Below are 21,230 nucleotides of genomic sequence, written 5' to 3' on the forward strand. Positions count from 1 at the left end.
TGTTTTGATACTTGACTAAAACATTTATGGTTTGTTTGTGTTTTTGTGTTTTTGTGCAATATACTAAGATTATTTAATTAAAGTAAATCTCTCTTTTTTGTGCTTTTACATATGGTGTGCAGAATTAAAGAATATCTTAAAGAATAAATGATAGAGAACTCATCAGATTAGCTTTGTGCTTGCATTTGACTTTGTGTGCTTAGTCCCCTCCTGTACTCCCTGTTTACCCACAACTGCGTGGCTACGCACGACTCCAACACCATCTTGAAGTTTGCTGACGACACGGCGGTGGTAGGCCGGATCACCGACGCCGATGACTCAGCCTACAGGGAGGAGGTCAGAGACTTAGCAGTGTGGTGCCAGGACAATAAACTCTCCCTCAACGTCAGTAAGACCAAGGAGCTGATCATGGACTATAGGAGAAAGAGGGGAGAGCACGCCCTCATCCACATCGACAGGGTTGTCGTGGAGCGGGTCGAGACCTTCAAGTTCCTTGGCGTCCACATCACTAAGGACTTAACATGGTCCACACACACCTACACAGTCATGAAGTGGGCACGGTAGCGTCTCTTCCCCCTCAGGAGTCTGTAAAGATTTGACATGGGCCCTTGGATCCTCAAAACGTTCTGCAGCTACACTGTCAAGAGCATCTTGACTGGCTGCAGCACCGCTTGGTATGGAAAATGCACCACTCTTGACCGCAAAGCATTACAGTGGGTTGTGCGGACAGCCCAGTACATCACACAGGCCGAGCTCCCTGCTACCCAGGACCTCTATATCAGGCAGTGTCAGAGGAAGGCCCGAAAAATTGCCAAAGACTCCAGCCACCCAAGCCATAGACTGTTCACTCTGCTATAGTCTGGCAAACCCCTAAAATGGGTTCCACCTGAAACAAAAAAAGGTTATCTATGGGGACAGCTGAAGAACCCTTTTTTCAAAGAGTGTACCCAAACTATCTGCACTTACCCTACGCACACTCACTAGAACAGTGGTTCCCAAATGTTCTTCAAACATTTAACCTCCAGCTGCGTACCAGGGTCAGCGCACTCTCAAATGTTACTTTTTGCCATCATTGTAAGCCTGCACACACTATACAATACATTTATTAAACTTAAGAATGAGTGTGAGTTTTTGTCACAACCCGGCTCGTGGGAAGTGACAAAGAGCTCTTATAGGACCAGGGCACAAATAATAATATAATAATAATCAATAATTTTGCTCTTTATTTAACCATCTTACCTATAAAACCCTATTTGAAAAATGTGAATAACTCACCACAGGTTAATGAGAAGGGTGTGCTTGAAAGGATGCACATAACTCTATTGGAGAAAGTCTCAGTCTTAAATAATTTTCCACAAACGGTCTGTGCCTGTATTTAGTCTCATGCTAGTGAGGGCTGAGAATCCACTCTCACATAGGTACGTGGTTGCAAAGGGCATCAGTGTCTTAACAGCGTGATTTGCCAAAGCAGGATACTCTGAGCGCAGCACAATCCAGACATCTGGCAGTGGCTTCTGATTTAAATTACATTTTCACAGAACCGCTTGTTGCAATTTCGATGAGGCTCTCTTGTCCAGATATCGATAAGTGGACTGGAGGAAGGACATGAAAGGGATAAGAATCCAGTTGTTTGTGTCATCCGTTTCGGGAAAGTACCTGCGTAATTGCGCACCCAACTCACTCAGGTGCTTCGCTATATCACATTTTACATTATCCGTAAGCTTGAGTTCATTTGCACACAAAAAAAAATCATTCAATGATGGAAAGACCTGTGTGTTGTCCAACTTCTTAATCATAGCCTCAATTTTGTCTCTCACATTGAATATAGTTGCGGAGAGTGACTGTAATCCTAGATTCAGATCATTCAAGCGAGAAAAAACATCACCCAGATAGGCCAGTCGTGTGAGAAACGTGTCATCATGCAAGTGGTCAGACAAGTGAAAATGATGGTCAGTAAAGAAAACGTTAAGCTCGTCTCTCAATTTAAAAAAAAACGTGTCAATACTCTGCCCGTTGATAACCAGCTCCCTTATGTGTTGTAAAAGTGTTACATGGTCACTGCCCATATCATTGCATAGTGCAGAAAATACACAAGAGTTCAGGGGCCTTGCTTTAACAAAGTTAACCATTTTCACTGTAGTGTCCAAAACGCCTTTCAAGCTGTCAGGCATTCCCTTGGTAACAAGAGCCTCTCGGTGGATGCTGCAGTGTACCCAAGTGGCGTCGGGAGCAACTGTTTGCACGCGCGTTACCATTCCACTATGTCTCCCTGTCATGGCTTTTGTGCCATCAGTACAGATACCAACATGAGCAGCAGCTATGTTTGGCTACATACGGACCGTTAATGAAATTCCCGTCAGAGAGTAACGGTTAATGTGATTGGATGTTAATTATTTGACTAGGCTACTTGTATTTGACATTGTCTTCTTATTTCGCTGAACACTAGATGGTTTCATTTTATTTTTGGCAGTGAAACGAGGCTACCCAGGCGGGGGAAAAAACTCACCCAAATGTATAGCCCCGTTGGAAAATATAAATTGACTGTTTGAAAATGTGAGAAAAAAAAAAATGTCCCAAAAATCACATTTGTATTTGGCGTACCCCCGACGGCATTGCGCGTACCCCTGGGGGTACCCAGTTTGGGAATACCTGCACTAGGCTATATACAAACCATATACAGTGCCTTATTCCACCTGCTTTTGTGTTACCTCCTGCACTAAAAATACATTTAAAAGATTTTTGTGTAAAATTTAGCAAAATTATTGAAAATGAAATACAGAAATATCTAATTTGCATAAATATTCACACCGCTGAGTGTTAGAATCACCTGGCAGCAATACAGCTGTGAGTATTTCTGAGTAAGTCTCTAAGCGCTTTTCACACCTGGATTGCACATTATTATTTTTATAATTCTTTAAGCTCTGTCAAGTTGGTTGTTGAACATGGCTAGACAGCCGCTTTCAAGTCTTGCCATAGATTTTAAAGCCAAAACTGTAACTAGGCCAGTCAGGAACATTCAATGTTATCTTGGTAAGCAACTTGGTAAGCAACAACTGTGTATATTGGGCATTGTGTTTTAGGTTTTTGCCATGCTGAAAGGTGAATTTGTCTCCCAGAGTCTGTAAGAAAGCAGACTAAAGGACTTTTCCCTCTAGGATTTTGCTCGTGCTTAGCTCTATTCCGTATCTTTTTATCCTAAAAGACTCCCTAGTCCTTGCCAATGAAAAGCATACCTATAACATGATGCAACCTACAGCCTGCTTAGAAATATGAAGAGTGGTACTCAGTGATGTATTAGATTTGGCCCAAACATAACACTTTGTATTCAGGACATAAAGTACATTTCTTTACCACCTTTTTTGAAGTTTTACTTAAGTGGCTTATTGCAAATCGGGTGCATGTTTTGGAATATTTTATTCTGTACAGGCTTCCTTCTTTTCCATCTGTCATTGAGGTCAGTATTGTGGAGTATTTGTGTAAGTGTGTGTCTGTGCCTGTGCCTGTGTGTGTTTCTTCACAGTCCCCGTTGTTCCATAAGGTGTATTTTTTTTCTTTTTTCTCTTCAGATTTGACTGCTTGCATCAGTTACCTGATATGGAATAGAGTTCCATGTAGCCATGGATGTATGTAGTACTGTGCACCTCCCATAGTCTGTTCTATACTTTGGGATTGTGAAGAGACCTCTGGTGACATGTCTTATGGGGTATGCATGGGTGTCCGAGCTGTGTTAGTAGTTTTAACAGACAACTCGGTGCATTCAGCATGCCAATACCTCTTACAAAAAAAGTACTGAGACAGTTCGGGCCAGCCGTGCTGCCCTGTTCTGAGGCAATTGGGAAATTTGCTAAGTCCCTCTTTGTGGCACCTGACCACACAACTGGACAGTAGTCCAAGTGCAACAAAACTAGGGCCTGTAGGACCTGCCTTGTTGATAGTGTTGTTAAGAAGGCAGAGTAGCGCTTTATTATGGACAGACCTCTCCCCATCTTAGCAACTGTGGTTTTCATGTTTTGACCATGACAGTTTACAATCCAGGGTTACTCCAAGCAGTTTAGTCTCCTCAACTTGCTCAAATTCCACATTATTCATTACAAGATTTAGTTGAGGTTTAGGGTTTAGTGAATAGTTTGTCCCAAATACACTGCTTTTAGTTTTAGAAATACTTACTTCTTGCCACTCATTCTGAATCTGACTGCAGCTCATTGTTAAGTGTTGCTGTGATTTCACTCACTGTAGTAGCTGACATGTATAGTGTTGAGTCATCCGCATACAAGTAAGGGGCCTAGACAGCTGCCTGGGGATTTCCTGATTATAGCTGGATTATGTTGGAGAGGCTTCCATTAAAGAACACCCTCTGTGTTCTGTTAGACAGGTAACTCTTTATCCAAAATATAGCATGGGGTGTAAAGCCATAACACATACATTTTTCCAGCAGCAGACTGTGATCGATAATGTTAAAAGCCGCAATGAAGTCTAACAAAACAGCTCCCACAATCTTTTTATCATCAATTTCTCTGTCATTTGTGCAAGTGCCGTGGGTATGTTGAATGTCCGTCCCTATAAGCGTGCTGAAAGTCTGTTACAATTAAATTTTACGGTAAACAAATTGATATCTGGATTATTAAGGGTTGGTAATAAACTGGTTGGTCGGCTATTTGAGCCAGTAAAGAGGGGTTTACTATTCTTGGTTAGCGGAATTACTTTGCTTCCCTCCAGGTCTGAGAGCACAAACTTTCTTGTAGGCTTAGATTGAAGATATGGCAAATTAGAGTGGCAATATCGTCTGCTATTATCCTCAGTAGTTTTCTATCCAAGTTGTCAGACCCAGGTGGCTTGTCATTGTTGATAGACAACAATAATGTTTTCACCTCTTCCACACTCATTTTTCGGAAATCAAAATTACAATGCTTGTCTTTCAGAATTTGGTCAGTTATACTTGGATGTGTAGGGTCGGCATTTGTTGCTGGCATGTCATGCCTAAGTTTGCTAGTCTTGCCCATGAAAACATCATTAAATTAGTTGCCAATATCAGTGGGATTTGGAATGAATGAGCCATATGATTCAAGGAATGATGGAGCTGAGTTTGTCTTTTTCCCCAAAATTTCAATTAAGGTGCTCCAAAGCTTTTTACTATCATTCTTTATATAATTTATTTTTGTTTCCTAGTATAGTTTCTTCTTTTTATTCAGTTTAGTCACATGATTTCTCAGTTTGCAGTACGTTTGCCAATCAGTCATGCAGCCAGACTTATTTGCCATTCCTTTTTGCCTCATCCCTCTCAACCATACCATTGTTTATTTCCTCATCAAACCTCGGGGATTTAACAGTTTTTACAGTAATTTTCTTAATGGGTGCATGCTTATTAGTAACTGGAATAAGCAAATTCATAAATGTGTCAAGTGCAGTGTCTGGCTGCTCCTCAATACACACCACCGACTAGCAAATTTTCTTTATATCATCAACATAGGAATCACTACAAAACGTATTGTATGATCTCTTCTACACTATATTAGGCCCAGTATTTGGAACTTTGGTTATCCTGTAAATGGCTACTATATTGTGATCACTACATTCAATGGATTTGGATACAGCTTTAAAGAAGATTTCGACACGGTCGCCAGTTGTATGGTGTTTCCTCCGACACATTGGTGCGGCTGGCTTCCGGGTTAAGCCAGCAGTGTGTCAAGAAGCAATGCGGCTTGACAGGGTCGTGTTTCGGAGGACACATGGCTCTCGACCTTCGCGTCTCCCGAGTCCACACGGGAGTTGCAGCGATGGGACAAGACTGTAACTACCAATTGGATATCACGAAATTGGGGAGGAAAAAGGGGTAATAATAATAAAGAATATTTCTGCAGCATTAGTAAAGATGTGATCAATACATGTTGATGATTTCATTCCTGTGCTGTTTGTAAATACCCTGCTAGGTTGACTGATAACCTGAACCAGGTTGCAGGCACTGGTTACAGTTTCAAGCTTTTTCTTGAGTGGGCAGCTTGATGAAAGCCAGTCAATATTAAGGTCACCCAGAAAATATACCGTTCTGTTAATATCAATACAGTGCCTTCGGAAAGTATTCAGAACGCTTGACTTTTTCTACATTTTGTTACGTTACAGTCTCATTCTAAAATGGATTTTTAAAAATCTACACATAATACCCCATAATGCAAGGCAAAACCAGATTTTTTGCAATTTCTTTCAAAAACAGAAAAACCTAATTTATCTAAGTATTCAGACCCTTTGCTATGAGACTCAAAATTGAGCTCAGGTGCATCCTGTTTCCATTGATCATCCTTGAGATGTTTCTACAACTCAATTGGAGTCCAACTGTGGTAAATTCAATTGATTGGACATGATTTGGAAAGGCACACACCTGTCTAAATAATGTCCCACAGTTGACAGTGCATGTCAGAGCACAAACCAAGCCAAGACGTCGAAGGAATTGTTCGTAGAGCTCCGAGACAGGATTGTGTCGAGGCACAGATCTGTGGAAGGGTACCAAAACATTTCTGCAGCATTGAAGGTCCCCAGGAACACAGTGGCCACCATCATTCTTAAATGTAAGAAGTTTGTAACCACCAAGACTCTTCCTAGAGCTGGCTGCCCGGCCAAACGGAGCAATCTGGGAGAAGGGCCTTGGTCAGGGAGGTGACCATGAAGCCGATGGTCACTATGACAGAACTCCAGTGTTCCTCTGTGGAGATGGAATAACCTTCCAGAAGGACAACATCTCTGCAGCACTCCACCAAGCAGGCCTTTTATGGTAGAGTGGCCAGACGGAAGCCACTCCTCTGCTTGCAGCCAATGTTTGCAGCCAATGCTGCAAACATTTTTTGGTACCCTTCCCCAGATCTGTGCCTCGACACAACCCTGTCTCGGAGCTGTACGGAAAATTCCTTCGACATCATGCTTGGATTTTGCTCTGACATGCACTGTCAACTGTGGGACCTTATATAGACAGGTGTGTGCCTTTCCAAATCATGTCCAATCAATTGAATTTACCACAGTTGGACTCCAATCAAGTTATAGAAACATCTCAAGGATGATCAATGGGAACAGGATGCACCTGACCTTAATGTTGTGAATTTTTTAACAAATGTTAGAATTGTTCTTCCGCTTTGACGTTAGAGTATTTGGTGTAGATCGTTAACAGAAAATGTCAATTCAATTAATTTGAGTCCCACTTTGTCACACAACAAAATGTGGAAAAAGTCAAGGGTGTGCATACTTTCTGAAGGCCCTGTAAGTGCTTGATGTGTGAAAGGGAGGGTGTGTGCCAGATAAAGATGTCAGATCTTAATTTGACACTTTCGTAGCAGCAGGAAAATAATCCTGCAACAGGAGGATTTTAAGAATATTGAATAGTTAGTACACTGTCAGGGGGCAACTGGAAGCGGTGTTTGTAGGCTATACAATAATTAAAAATAAATAATTAATGCAAGGGCATTGAAGATGAAACATGGCTGGGTCTTTCAGCATGACAATGATCCCAAACACACTGCCGGGCAACGAAGGAGTGGCTTCGTAAGAAGCATTTCAAGGTCCTGGAGTGGCCTAGCCCATCTCCAGATCTCAACCCCATAGAAACCTTCAATGCTGCAAACATTTTTTGGTACCCTTCCCCAGATCTGTGCCTCGACACAACCCTGTTTTCGGAGCTGTACGGAAAATTCCTTCGACATCATGGCTTGGATTTTGCTCTGACATGCACTGTCAACTGTGGGACCTTATATAGACAGGTGTGTGCCTTTCCAAATCATGTCCAATCAATTGAATTTACCACAGTTGGACTCCAATCAAGTTATAGAAACATCTCAAGGATGATCAATGGGAACAGGATGCACCTGACCTTAATGTTGTGAATTTTTAACAAATGTTAGAATTGTTCTTCCGCTTTGACGTTAGAGTATTTTGTGTAGATCGTTAACAGAAAATGTCAATTCAATTAATTTGAGTCCCACTTTGTCACACAACAAAATGTGGAAAAAGTCAAGGGGTGTGCATACTTTCTGAAGGCCCTGTAAGTGCTTGATGTGTGAAAGGGAGGGTGTGTGCCAGATAAAGATGTCAGATCTTAATTTGACCACTTTCGTAGCAGCAGGAAAATAATCCTGCACAGGAGGATTTTAAAGAATATTGAATAGTTAGTATCACTGTCAGGGGGCAACTGGAAGCGGTGTTTGTAGGCTATACAATAATTAAAATAAAATAATAAATGCAAGGGCATTGAAGATGAAACATGGCTGGGTCTTTCAGCATGACAATGATCCCAAACACACTGCCCGGGCAACGAAGGAGTGGCTTCGTAAGAAGCATTTCAAGGTCCTGGAGTGGCCTAGCCACTCTCCAGATCTCAACCCCATAGAAACCTTCAATGCTGCAACATTTTTTGGTACCCTTCCCCAGATCTGTGCCTCGACACAACCCTGTCTCGGAGCTGTACGAAAAAATTCCTTCGACATCATGGCTTGGATTTTGCTCTGACATGCACTGTCAAACTGTGGGACCTTATATAGAGGTGTGTGCCTTTCCAAATCATGTCCAATCAATTGAATTTACCACAGTTGGACTCCAATCAAGTTATAGAAACATCTCAAGGATGATCAATGGGAACAGGATGCACCTGACCTTAATGTTGTGAATTTTTAACAAATGTTAGAATTGTTCTTCCGCTTTGACGTTAGAGTATTTTGTGTAGATCGTTAACAGAAAATGTCAATTCAATTAATTTGAGTCCCACTTTGTCACACAAAAAATGTGGAAAAAGTCAAGGGGTGTGCATACTTTCTGAAGGCCTGTAAGTGCTTGATGTGTGAAAGGGAGGGTGTGTGCCAGATAAAGATGTCAGATCTAAATTTGACCACTTTCGTAGCAGCAGGAAAATAATCCTGCAACAGGAGGATTTTAAGAATATTGAATAGTTAGTATCACTGTCAGGGGGCAACTGGAAGCGGTGTTTGTAGGCTATACAATAATTAAAAATAAATAATTAATGCAAGGGCATTGAAGATGAAACATGGCTGGGTCTTTCAGCATGACAATGATCCCAAACACACGCCCGGGCAACGAAGGAGTGGCTTCGTAAGAAGCATTTCAAGGTCCTGGAGTGGCCTAGGCCACTCTCCAGATCTCAACCCCATAGAAAATCTTTGGAGGGAGTTGAAAGTCCGTGTTGCCCAGCAACAGCCCCAAAACATCACTGCTCTAGAGGAGATCTGCATGGATGAATGGGCCAAAATACCAGCAACAGTGTGTGAAAACCTTGTGAAGAATTACAGAAAACGTTTGACCTCTGTCATTGCCAACAAAGGGTATATAACAAAGTATTGAGATAAACTGACCAAATACTTATTATTATTGACCAAATACTTATTTTCCACCATAATTTGCAAATAAATTAATTAAAACTCCTACAATGTGATTTTCTGGAGAGAAAAAATCTCATTTTGTCTGTCATAGTTGAAGTGTACCTATGATGACAATTACAGGCCTCTCTCATCTTTTTAAGTGGGAGAACTTGCACAATTGGTGGCTGACTAAATACTTTTTTGCCCCACTGTATGTTCAAGTCAGGGAATAGGCCGATTTAAATCTTAGTGCTTGTGTGGTTCAGTGGTTACAGCTGCTGACCCCGAAAGACATATGCCAGACACTGCCCTTTGAACTTTTGGAGGAACTAGTACTTTTTTAGTTACTCTCTGTGGGCTGTACTTGTACGTATACTGACACCGTAGCCAAACCGGCCGCACGCCATCGTGCGCAAATTGATTTTGTCCCCCCACACCAAACTCGATCACAACACGCAGGTTAAAATATCAAAACAAACTCTGAACCAATTATATTAATTTGGGGACAGGTCGAAAAGCATTAAACATTTATGGCCAATTTAGCTAGCTAGCTTGCAGTTGCTAGCTAATTTGGCCTATTTAGCTAGCTTGCTGTTGCTAGCTAATTTGTCCTGGATTTAAACGTTGAGTTGTTATTTTATGCACAAGGTCCTCTACTCTGACAATTACCACCCACAAAACGGTCAACCGAATCGTCTTGTCATCTCTCCTCCTTCCAGGCTTTTTCTTCTTTGGACTTTATATGGCGATTGGCATCTAACTTTCATAGTTACCACGACGACTGAATGAACTCAGTTCATCTTTCAATCACTCACGTGGGTATAACCAATGGGGAGATGGCACGTGGGTATCTTCTTCTATGAACCAATGAGGAGATGGGAGAGGCAGGACTTGCACCGCGTTCAGCGTCACAAATAGAACTGACTTCTATTTTAGCGCTTGGCAACGCAGACGCTCATTGGTGCGCGCGAGCAGTGTGGGTGCAATAATTGAATAACATGTATGTTTAAATTTATTTTGCAACGGCGCGCACGCGATGCGAGCGGTTTGGTCAGCATGTTACTCAAGTAATTTCTGAGGAACTAAACTACATTTACCAATTCACTTCAAGTTACATAGATTTATATCATTTATATCATCGCTGTCGAATATTTCATTTCCCTTACATGGATCGAACTATTGGTGCCCCTCTTACGTCCTCTAGTAAAGTTTCACGACCCCATTACAATAAATGTGTTCAAACCCTGTATCGTCCACCACGCTCTGAAGTGAACGCACTCTTCATCCTACGATCATTTTTTTTGTTCGTAGTCAGGATCGATCAGTACACTTCAAATGCTGTCTGCTTTTAATAGTATAACAGTGAAGTCGGAAGTTTACATACACTTAGGTTGGAGTCATTAAAACTTTTTTTCAACCACTCCACAACCACTCCACAAATTTCTTGTTAAACAAACTGTAGTTTTGCAAGTTGGTTAGGACATCTACTTTGTGCATGACACAAGTAATTTTTCCAACAATTGTTTACAGACAGATTATTTCACTTATAATCCACTGAATCACAATTCCAGTGGGTCAGAAGTTTACATACACTAAGTGGACTTGCCTTTAAGCAGCATGGAAAATTCCAGAAAATGATGTCATGCTTTAGAAGCTTCTGATGGGCTAATTGACATAATTTGAGTCAATTAGAGGTGTACCTGTTAAGTAATTCAAGGCCTATTTTCAAACTCAGTGCCTCTTTGCTTGACATCATAGGAAAATCAAAAGAAATCAGCCAAGACCTCAGAAAAAAAATTGTAGACCTCCACAAGTCTGGTTCACCTTGGAGCAATTTCCGAAAGCCTGAAGTACCACTTCATCTGTACAAACAATTGTACGCAAGTATAAACACCATGGGACCACGCAGCCGTCATACCGCTCAGAGATGAACGTACTTTGGTGTGAAAAGTGCAAATCAATCCTAGAACAACAGCAAAGGACCTGGAGGAAACAGGTACAATGGTATCTATATCCACAGTAAAACGAGTCCTATATCGACATAACCTGAAAGGCCGCTCAGCAAGGAAGAAGCCACTGCTCCAAAACCACCATAAAAAAGCCAGACTACGGTTTGCAACTGCACATGGGGACAAAGATCGTACTTTTGGAGAAATGTCCTCTTTTCTGATGAAACAAAAATATAAATGTTTGGCCATAATGACCATCGTTATGTTTGGAGGAAAAAGGGGGAGGCTTGCAAGCCGAAGAACACCATCCCAACCGTGAAACACAGGGGTGGCAGCATCATGCTGCGGGGATGCTTTGCTGCAGGAGGGACTGGTGCACTTCACAAAATAGATGGCATCATGTGGCAGGAAAATTATGTGGATATATTGAAGCAACATCTCAAGACATCAGTCAGGAAGTTAAAGCTTGGTCGCAAATGGGTCTTCCAAATGGACAATGACCCCAAGCATACTTCCAAAGTTGTGGCAAAATGGCTTAAAGACAACAAAGTCAAGGTATTAGAGTGGCCATCACAAAGCCCTGACCTCAATCCCATAGAACATTTGTGGGCAGAACTGAAAAAGCGTGTGCGAGGAAGGAGGCCTACAAATCCTTCTCCGTTACACCAGCTCTGTCAGGAGGAATGGGCCAAAATTCACCCAACTTATTGTGGGAAGCTTGTGGAAGGATTCCTGAAACGTTTGACCCAAGTTCAACATTTTAAAGGCAATGCTACCAAATACTAATTGAGTGTATGTAAATTTCTGACCCACTGGGAATGTGATGAAAGAAATACAGGCTGAAATAAATAATTCTCTCTACTATTATTCTGACATTTCACATTCTTAAAATAAAGTGGTGATCCTAACTGACCTAAGACAGGGAATTTTTACTAGGATTAAATGTCAGGAATTGTGAAAAACTGAGTTTAAATGTATTTGGCTAAGGTTTATGTAAACTTCTGACTTCAACTTTATATGGCTGCATTTCAGATCCATGTTTGTGCATTTGAATGTTGCAGTAATAGGATCTAGACCTAGCGTTTGAGAGAGCGAGAGAGAACATTATTTTGATAGCAGGCCTGATCCCAATGTCTTGACTGCCCCCGCATTGAGAGAAAGAGAACTGCTCATTTTTAAGAAATCGTGAGGCTCATTTGAATTTTCTGATGCAACAGGAAAATTCTCTGTAACAAGAGTGATCAAGTTAAGATACAACATCTGTACTGGACTGCCTTACTTGAGAGTAAGTGGACCTGTTCCTATTCAGTAGTGTGTTTCACAGGGAGTTGCAATGACAAAGAATAAAATGGAGACTTTGTATTGTCGAAGTTCCAGCAGCACAATATTCCAGCTGGGCAATATTATGAGTTTAGGGAGATCTCATGAGTTCATGACAGCTCGCTTGACTCTTGGGTTCAAAGTCCATAGTTAAAAGCTATCTTAACACCATCACTGCACTTACTTTAGAGACTTTGGACAGATTCATCAGATTAGAGGGGATCCTATCCTAGTCCTATTCAAGGCATTCTAGTGTACATTGAGAGGATCAGGCTATCAGAAAAATGTACTGCTATAAGCTATCCTATTTAGCCCATGCGTACATCCACCTTTAGCCTTGCGCCTGCAGTGGCACGTGTGTCTGTTTAGAGTTAATAGGTTTCAGTGGTGGGAGATTGTTCATCTCATTAATCTGTTGTCTCACACAATCAAATCCCTGATGCTCAATTGCCATGCTCGACTGGTCATACCTTACATGTGCACAAACAAAGTGATTACTTTAGAGTAACAGGACATTTATGTTAGAGCATTAATTGACACCCTAGGTGTGGATAATCTTGTTTCATGCTACCGATGGCTTTGGAAGGAAAATCCCATCTTTTGTTGTTATTTGGATGAAGGACAAAAGACCAAGGAATTAAGTCATTATTATTATTGCATGACGAACGAGACAACAATTAAATGAGTGTTTTCTTATTATCCATTTTGTTAAGGATAGGTAGTTTAGACAGCACACTACAGCTCACTACCACTTCCACTTCCACACTTCATTTCCCAGGGGGCAGCTCCAACCTTGTCCAAGTGCTGAGCCTGGTTGATAAGCACATCAGGTGCTGCCAAATAGGTGATCGTCAGTCAGTGTCCCAGCTTACAAGCCGTGAGCCTGCTAGGGCTGTTACGGTGATGGTATTACCACCACACTGGCGGTCATGAGTCATGAAGGCACTCAAATTCCACGTGCCGTTTAGTCACAGTAATTATGCTTCTCCAAGCTTTGATGCTGCTGATGGTCATTAGTAACCTACCAAACTTGCTAACTGCCTGGGACTCAGCACTCTATTGTCCCTCTAATCACTCTGACATCAATTCAAATGTATTTGAAAATCTAATCAAACACTTCATGATAGCCCATGAGCTCATGTTGCGCATTATTTCAATGGGCTATGCAATTGCAGGAGAAAACAGTGATGGCCTCTACTAAAAAGAGAAGGATCAGCTTTCTATAGGCTAGGCCTACTATATTTATTTCTCAACATTCCTAATATTAAGCTCATTGCTTATATTTACAACAGGAGTATAGCTTACCTGGCTGGCATGAAAATAAACCACGGGGAAAGCGTACTCCATTTGCTATTTAAGTGCAGAAATGACATGTATGTTTCGATACAGGTGCATGTTAATGGTCCATTCTAAATCAAAACAAATTTTACACATATATTATTTAGTATATGTAAAGACAAGATTAAATCAAGAATAGTCTGATGGGTGAAAATATTAGCCTATCACTTGTGAATTATATATTATCACTTGTGAATGATGCCCAGCATAAGAAACAAATACCTTTTTTGCGCGACTTTTTTGCGCGACTCTTGAATCATAGTCGCACACCTCATGTAGCCTAGCCCATAGGCCTATATGTTTTAATAAGGTTTGTATCACAACTAAAGTGGCCAAATAACTTATTTTAAAAAAGCACATTAATCGGCTTTACAAGGGGTGTTGAGCCTAACTGGCATACTTAAGCAGCGCGTGAGGTTCAAGTTTGGGAAGATCCTTTTCACCATAAAAATGCACCTTTATAATGGAAGCATTACATGCATAATTGCATTTGCTTTCACTTTTGATAATGGTGTTTTCTGCTAATGGAACATTCGCTCTTATAGCCTACTACTATGTGTGCATTGCTGCGCTTATAATGTGAAGAAATAGCCTAATAGTTTATCAACATTTTAAGCTAAACGTTCTGATCTGTTGCCTCAGCCACATTGCGTAAAAAAAGTTTTTTTGATGTTAGTGGTTGTATTCATTTGGGATCCATCGCATCCCACAGCCTCAGGCTGCTAGTTTGTTTGTTTTTCAGTTTGGGCGTGCCTTTGATATTTTTCATTTTTGTACATACAGTATTTATGTTTTGTCACCAGCTGAACAAATAATAATCCGCTTGGACTGACCGACCAAGAGATCAACAGAGACAGGGCTGGCCCTGGACCAATGTAAGGCTGCTGTCTCCCTGGGAACATGTACATTGAACATCTAGACACATACGCTGATTTCTCCCATAGCTGCACATCTTAAATCAGATTACAGAGCAGTTAAATTGACCAAGACCCCTAGACTTTGCGAGTGCAACCATATGAACAGGATAGTTAATGGTTTCTTAACAATATGTATGAAAACACTTTGACAATGCTGATCTTTTTTTTGTAATTGGTACAATTATTGTCATGTGTACAATTCAATGTAATCCATTTTAATGTATACTTTAGGGCAGAGTGTCCCAACTGGCGGCCCACGGGCCAAATTTGTCCCGCAGGTGATTTTATTTGGCCACCCAAGTCATAATAATTTTTTTGGGGGGGGGCATTAAGTGCTTTCAGAAATTATTCATACCTATTGACTTATTCCACATTTTGTGTTACAGCCCTAATTCAAAATGTATTAAACACAATCCCCCATGATGACAGAGTGAAAATATGTTTTTAGGAATTGTAGCAAATGTATTGAAAATTAAATATAGAAATATATAATTTACATAAGTATTCACACCCCTGAGTCAATACTTTGTAGAAGCACATTTTGGCAGTGATTACAGCTGTGAGTATTTCTGGGTAAGTCTTTATGAGCTTTCCTCACCTGGATAGTGCAACATTTGCCCATTTATTATTTTCAAAATTCTTCAAGCTCTGTCAACCATTTTCAGGTCTTGCCATAGATTTTCAAGAAGATTTAAGTCAAACCTGTAACTTGGTCACTCATGAACATTCACTGTTTTCTTGGTTAGTAACTCCAGTGTAGATTTGGCCTTGTGTTTTTAGATTATTGTCTTGCTGAAAGGTGAATTCATCTCCCAGTGTCTGGTGGAAAGCAGACTGAACCAGGTTTTCCTCTAGAATTGTGCTTGTGCTTAGCTCCATTCAACAACAAAAAATGTATCCTGTAAAAACTTCCCAGTCCTTAACAATTACAAACATACGCACAACTTGATCCAGCCACTACTATGCATGGAAATATGGAGAGTGGTACTCAGTAATGTGCTTTATTGGATTTGCCCTCGAATAGAGAGATACTGTATATGTGATTGTATACAAATGTAAGCAACGTTTAAAATAATTATATTTTAATACATTTTTATATCTTCTTGCGTTCAAGTTAGTCTACAAATGATATGTATTTATGTTCAGGCCCCATGACCATCCGCTCAAGAAACTTTCTACACACGGCTGAATCTTGTTGATGATCCCTGCTTTAGGGGATAGAGACCCCCTTTTAAATCATGCACATCTTGTTTTGATACTTGATTATTATAGTTTGTTTGTGTCTCTATTTTTGTTTAATTTGCTAAGATTATTAAATTACAGTAAATCTATTTTTTTGATGTCTTTACGTATGGTGTGTAGAATTTTTAAAAAGCTCTTAGAGAACTCATTAGAAGGTGCTTTGTGCTTGCATTTGACTTTGAAGGTGACACACACGGTACATTTGAAAAGATTTGACAGTTGGTTGTGTGCAAATGTAAGGGCTTGATGTGGGGAAGGAGGGGGTGTGCTGGATACAGGACTGCCTTACTTGAGAGTGAGTGGAGCATGTTCTATTCAGTAGTGTGTTTCATAGGGATTTGCAAAGGAATAGAAATTATACTTTGCATTGTCAAAGTTCCAGCTGCGCAATATTATGAGTCAAGTGAGATCTCATGAGTTCATGACACCTCACTTGACTCTGTGTTCAAAGTCCATAGTTAAAAGCTGTCTAAACCCATTCACTGCACTCAGCCATTACTGTCAATCCCCATGTTAATGATGATGATCTAACATACTTTCAGTTAAAACAGGCCTAACACTCTCTGTAATGCTTTACAGATGTTTCACTTTAGAGACTTTGGACAGATTCATCAGATTAGAGGGGATCCTATCCTAGTCCTATTCAAGGCATTCTAGTGTACATTGCGAGCATCAGGCTATCAGAGAACTTTACTGCTACAGGTATGAGCAATCTATCCTATTTAGCTCATGCGTCCATCCTCCCTCTGCCTGGCGCCTGCAGTGGCACATGTGTCTTTTTAGAGGTAATAGGTTTCAGGGGAGGAGGATTGTTCATCTCATTAATCTGGTGTCTCACACACAATCAAATCCCTGATGCTCATTTGTCATGCTCGGCTGGTCATGCCCTACAGGAAATGAATGTGGGAAAGAACATTAAATGACCCCCTTGTGTGGATAATCTTGTTTTATGCTTCTGACGACTTTGGAAGGAAGATACGTTTTTGTTGTTATTTTGATGAAGGACAAAATACCAAGGAATTAAATCATTATTATTGCATGATGAAACAGACATTAATCAAATGAGTATTTCCTTATTTCTCTTGAGTGTAAACAATGCTATCCATACACTAATGATAACAGCCTCCTAGTGTCCCAGGGCATATTTGACTGAGGAACCCAGATCCTCCCACCCGCTATCAATTCTTTATTGCTTTTCTTGTCTCTGTTTACACTGTGGCTGCTGTGTCAGGATCACTGCTGTGTCATCTTGATTACTTTAGGCTTTGCTGCCCTACCTTGACTGTTTACGGTAGCACCATTCTTCTCCTTTCTTTTAAAAATGTTTACTTCCCGGCCATGAATAATGTTTATCTCCGCATACCGGAGCTTGAGTTAATAGCTTGAGTTAAGACGCGCTGAATGAGTCCCTCTGGCAGTGACAGTCCCAGTCTGATCCTGTTTCTTCTATCTTCTCTCAGGCTGGACAGCAGTCTACTGGAGGTCCTACAGATGGACTTTGAGGTGGAGGAGCAGAGCAGCCAATCAGACAGCCGGGTGATCACATGGCGCCTGGAGTTGCCCGCATACACCAGGGATGGGGGGAAGGAGGGTTCCATGAAGATCTACACCACCCAGAGAGACTTTGTGGGCCTGGCCACACTCGTCATGGTGAGCACCGACTGACAATTCAACTCTAGCATCTACAGTCAGGCCCAAAAGTATTGGCACCATTGATAAAGATTTGCAAAAAAGACTGTATAAAATAAATTATTCAAATACTGAGGTATAATGTGTGCAAAGAAATGTAAGAAATTATATTATTTAATAGTAAATATGCTCAGAGAAATATATTTTGTTTAACAAGTAACACAAATCTAAAAAAGATAGGGTTCCGAATTATTGGCACCCCTGTTCTCAGTACTCTGTCACCCTCCCCTTGCGAGGATAACGGCTATTGAGACTTTTTTCTAAAAGGATTTATGAGATTGGAGAACACGTTGGGAGGGATCTTAAACCATTCCTTCATACATCTTTCTAGATCCTTGATATCCTTCATCTGCACCTATGGACTGCCCTTTCCAAGGTTTTCAAAGTCCGGAGACTGAAATGGCCATTGCAAAACATTTTGCTTTGACCATCTCAGTCTCTGGACTTAAACCCCATTGAAAACCTGTGTTTTCAATTGAAGAGGGTAGTCCATAAGTGCAGACGAAAGATATGTATGATTCTGTATGAAGGAATGGTCTAAGATCCCTCCCAATTAGCCTGGGCAGACTCGAGTGGGCTTTATGGATCTCCACTATCGTCTGGGCTTGATGGGGCCAGACGATAATACACTTGTTAGTCCCGGCGACCAGTTCGTACTTAAAACAATCTCCATTCAGGCTGCAAAGGCTTTGATATCCTCCTTAACTTTATTTAATGGCGAGAAGGCGGAAAATATGCATACCTTTTTTATGAAACACCATTTTCCACCACCATGCTAGAGTGGCTAAATGCTAATCCTTGATGCATTTAGCATTTAGCCACTCTAGCATGGTGGTAGAAAATGGTGTTTCATAAAAAAGGTACAGATATGTTCCACTTTCTCACCATTAAATAAGGTTAAGGAGGAACTCGAAGCCTTAGCGTACAATAAAGCTCAGTATTTGTATAATTTTATATTGTTTTTTCCCCCTCATCTTTATCAAGCGTCCCAATGATTTTATACCTGACTTGAATATGCATGTATTATTTTCACCTGTGAAATGTGCAATTGTAATTGATGTTTGCCTTGAACGAGGCCTCCAACAACAATTGTATATATGAGATCTATTGTTGGTAACGGGACCTAATTCACTGTGTACTCATGACATTGATGCCTCTGTGTCATAATGATGTACAAGGAGGTTGCCAGTCTCTGACCGATGCTTCACTATTGTTTTTTTTGTGTGTGTTTTCTTTCTCTTAATATAGGATCTCTGCAATTAATACATCATATAATCTCTATACCGTAACTAACTAAGAAATGTTATGAGCAATTGTCATTACAATATTCTATCTGCTCGTATCCCTTTGTGCTACTGCAATCAAGAGGCCCTGCTGACCTCTTAAACCACTATTGTTTGTTGTCATGGGAGATTTAGCATTTCTGTGTAGTAATACTTTTTCAAAACCATATCTTCTAAAAAAAAATCTTATTTTGTGATACATCTTTTGGGCATTTTGTTCATAAATGTATTTAATGGCTTCATGTAAATTAATGTTTGTGAACAGGAAAAACCTTGATTGTCTTTCAATCAATCTTGTCATATCATACAGTAAACAGTATCTGAAAATATAATACAGATAAAAGGCACTGAAATATGAAGGCATTGGTACTGTGATTTTTTTTCAGGACTTTGACTTCCTTCAGCTCAATCACGGATTAGATGGTGACCTCAGGCTGAGAGCCAAACATGAGGATAATAGATGTTTGGCAAGAGGGCCATTAGGTCTGTACTGATCTAGCACTCACCACTATGAGCTGCTGAAAATGGTTAAATATTGGTTGGAGCTACAGTTATATTGCCAATAAAAGAAGGATTATATATATTTACAGTACCAGTCAAAAGTTTGGACACACCTACTCATTCAAGGGTTTTTCTTATGTTTTTACTATTTTCTACATTGTAGAATAATAGTGAAGACATCACAACTATGAAATAATACATATGGATTCATGTAGTAACCAAAAACGTGTTAAATTAAGCAAAATATATTTTATATTTGAGATTGTTCAAAGTAGCCACCCTTTGCCTTGATGACAGCTTTGCACACTCTTGGCATTCTCTCAACCAGCTTCATGAGGTAGTCACCTGTGTTATGTCATAGCTTTGATGTCTTCACTATTATTCTACAAAATAGTTATAGTTCTAGTAATAGTAATAGTTTCTAGAAAATAGTAAAAATAAAGAAAAACCCTTGAATGAGTAGGTGTGTCCAAACTTTTGACTGGTACTGTACATATCTACCTAAATTACTTCGTACCCCTGCACATCAACTCTGTACTTGTACCCCATGTACATAGCCAAGTTATCATTACTCATTGTGTATTGATTATTGCTTCTATTATTTCTCTATTTTCTTTCTCTCCGCATTGTTGGGAAATGCATTTCACTTTTAGTCCACACCTGTTGTTTACGAAGCATGTGACTAATAACATTTAATTTGACATTTTAATTAATCAAATATGTATTTGTACTAGCGATGGGAAATGACAACTTCAGGTCATGTTGTTTCCACTCACAATTTCTCCCCTGCTCCCCCTGCCTACAACAAGTTTATATCTTAACCATGAGTGGTTACATTAGGTTGATATCTTATTAAACCTATTTCCAGACTGATGATGTCTTCCCTTTAGGACACAGAGATCCTGAACACGGCGGTGCTGACTGGGAAGAAGGTGGTGTTGCCTGTCAGGACTGTGGCTGTGGAGGAGGACGGGTCAGTCACTGACGTCTCAGACTTCACCAACTGCAGCTCCACTGATGAGGACATCCTGAAGGTACTGCAGGCTGCCTGCCACTTGATGCCACATTGTCCCCTGGAATTTATCCTTGGGTAAAGGGTGTATGTGTGCTAAAACCATGGCTTAGTGATGGAGGTACTTAGCACTTTAACACACAAATAAGGTGAGTGTGTTTCTCTAAGGTGTTGATATGAAGCTGTCAGACTCAGTTGCTAAACACAGAGCATTCCAACACCGATATTATGGGGCTACTCTAACATTCACTTTCACTTCTTTCACTGATAGCTTCCTTACTTTACCCACAGGTGTCACTGCCAGGATACTTTGCAGATCTGTGGTGTGAATAAACATGTCCAACAACCAAGGAGATGATTTCTAGTCATGTGGTTACCAGCCTGTTTTGACTGTGGTTAGAGTGCCGGTAGAGTGTGTGTGTCCTGTCTAGCTGCCCCAAGACTATGAGACAGGAGGAGGGCCATTTAGTGTGGGTGTAAGAGGGGGGAGTGACTGCTAAAGGCAAAGAAGTTGTACCAAAGTCACCTCTGCACATGTTCTCTTCCACATCACAAAACAAACAGTGAGTGACGCTCCAGTGACGTCCTCCATCATGCCCATCAGCTGCTGAACTGAAATGAACACATAACAG

The 21,230-nt window shown here is 40.6% G+C and overlaps 1 protein-coding gene across 1 annotated transcript in view; it reads left to right on the forward strand.

The window, feature by feature from the left end:
• Positions 1–21,230, forward strand: part of LOC111958060 (transmembrane protein 132D) — a 66,057-nt gene that overhangs the window by 36,861 nt on the left and 7,966 nt on the right. The window contains exons 4-5 of the mRNA XM_023979243.2: positions 17,574–17,763; positions 20,477–20,620. Coding sequence (XP_023835011.1) covers positions 17,574–17,763; positions 20,477–20,620 — 334 coding nt within the window. The remainder of the gene's footprint in view (positions 1–17,573; positions 17,764–20,476; positions 20,621–21,230) is intronic.

This window comes from Salvelinus sp. IW2-2015, linkage group LG33 (genome assembly GCF_002910315.2).
Source record: "Salvelinus sp. IW2-2015 linkage group LG33, ASM291031v2, whole genome shotgun sequence".
NCBI lineage: Eukaryota > Metazoa > Chordata > Actinopteri > Salmoniformes > Salmonidae > Salvelinus > Salvelinus sp. IW2-2015.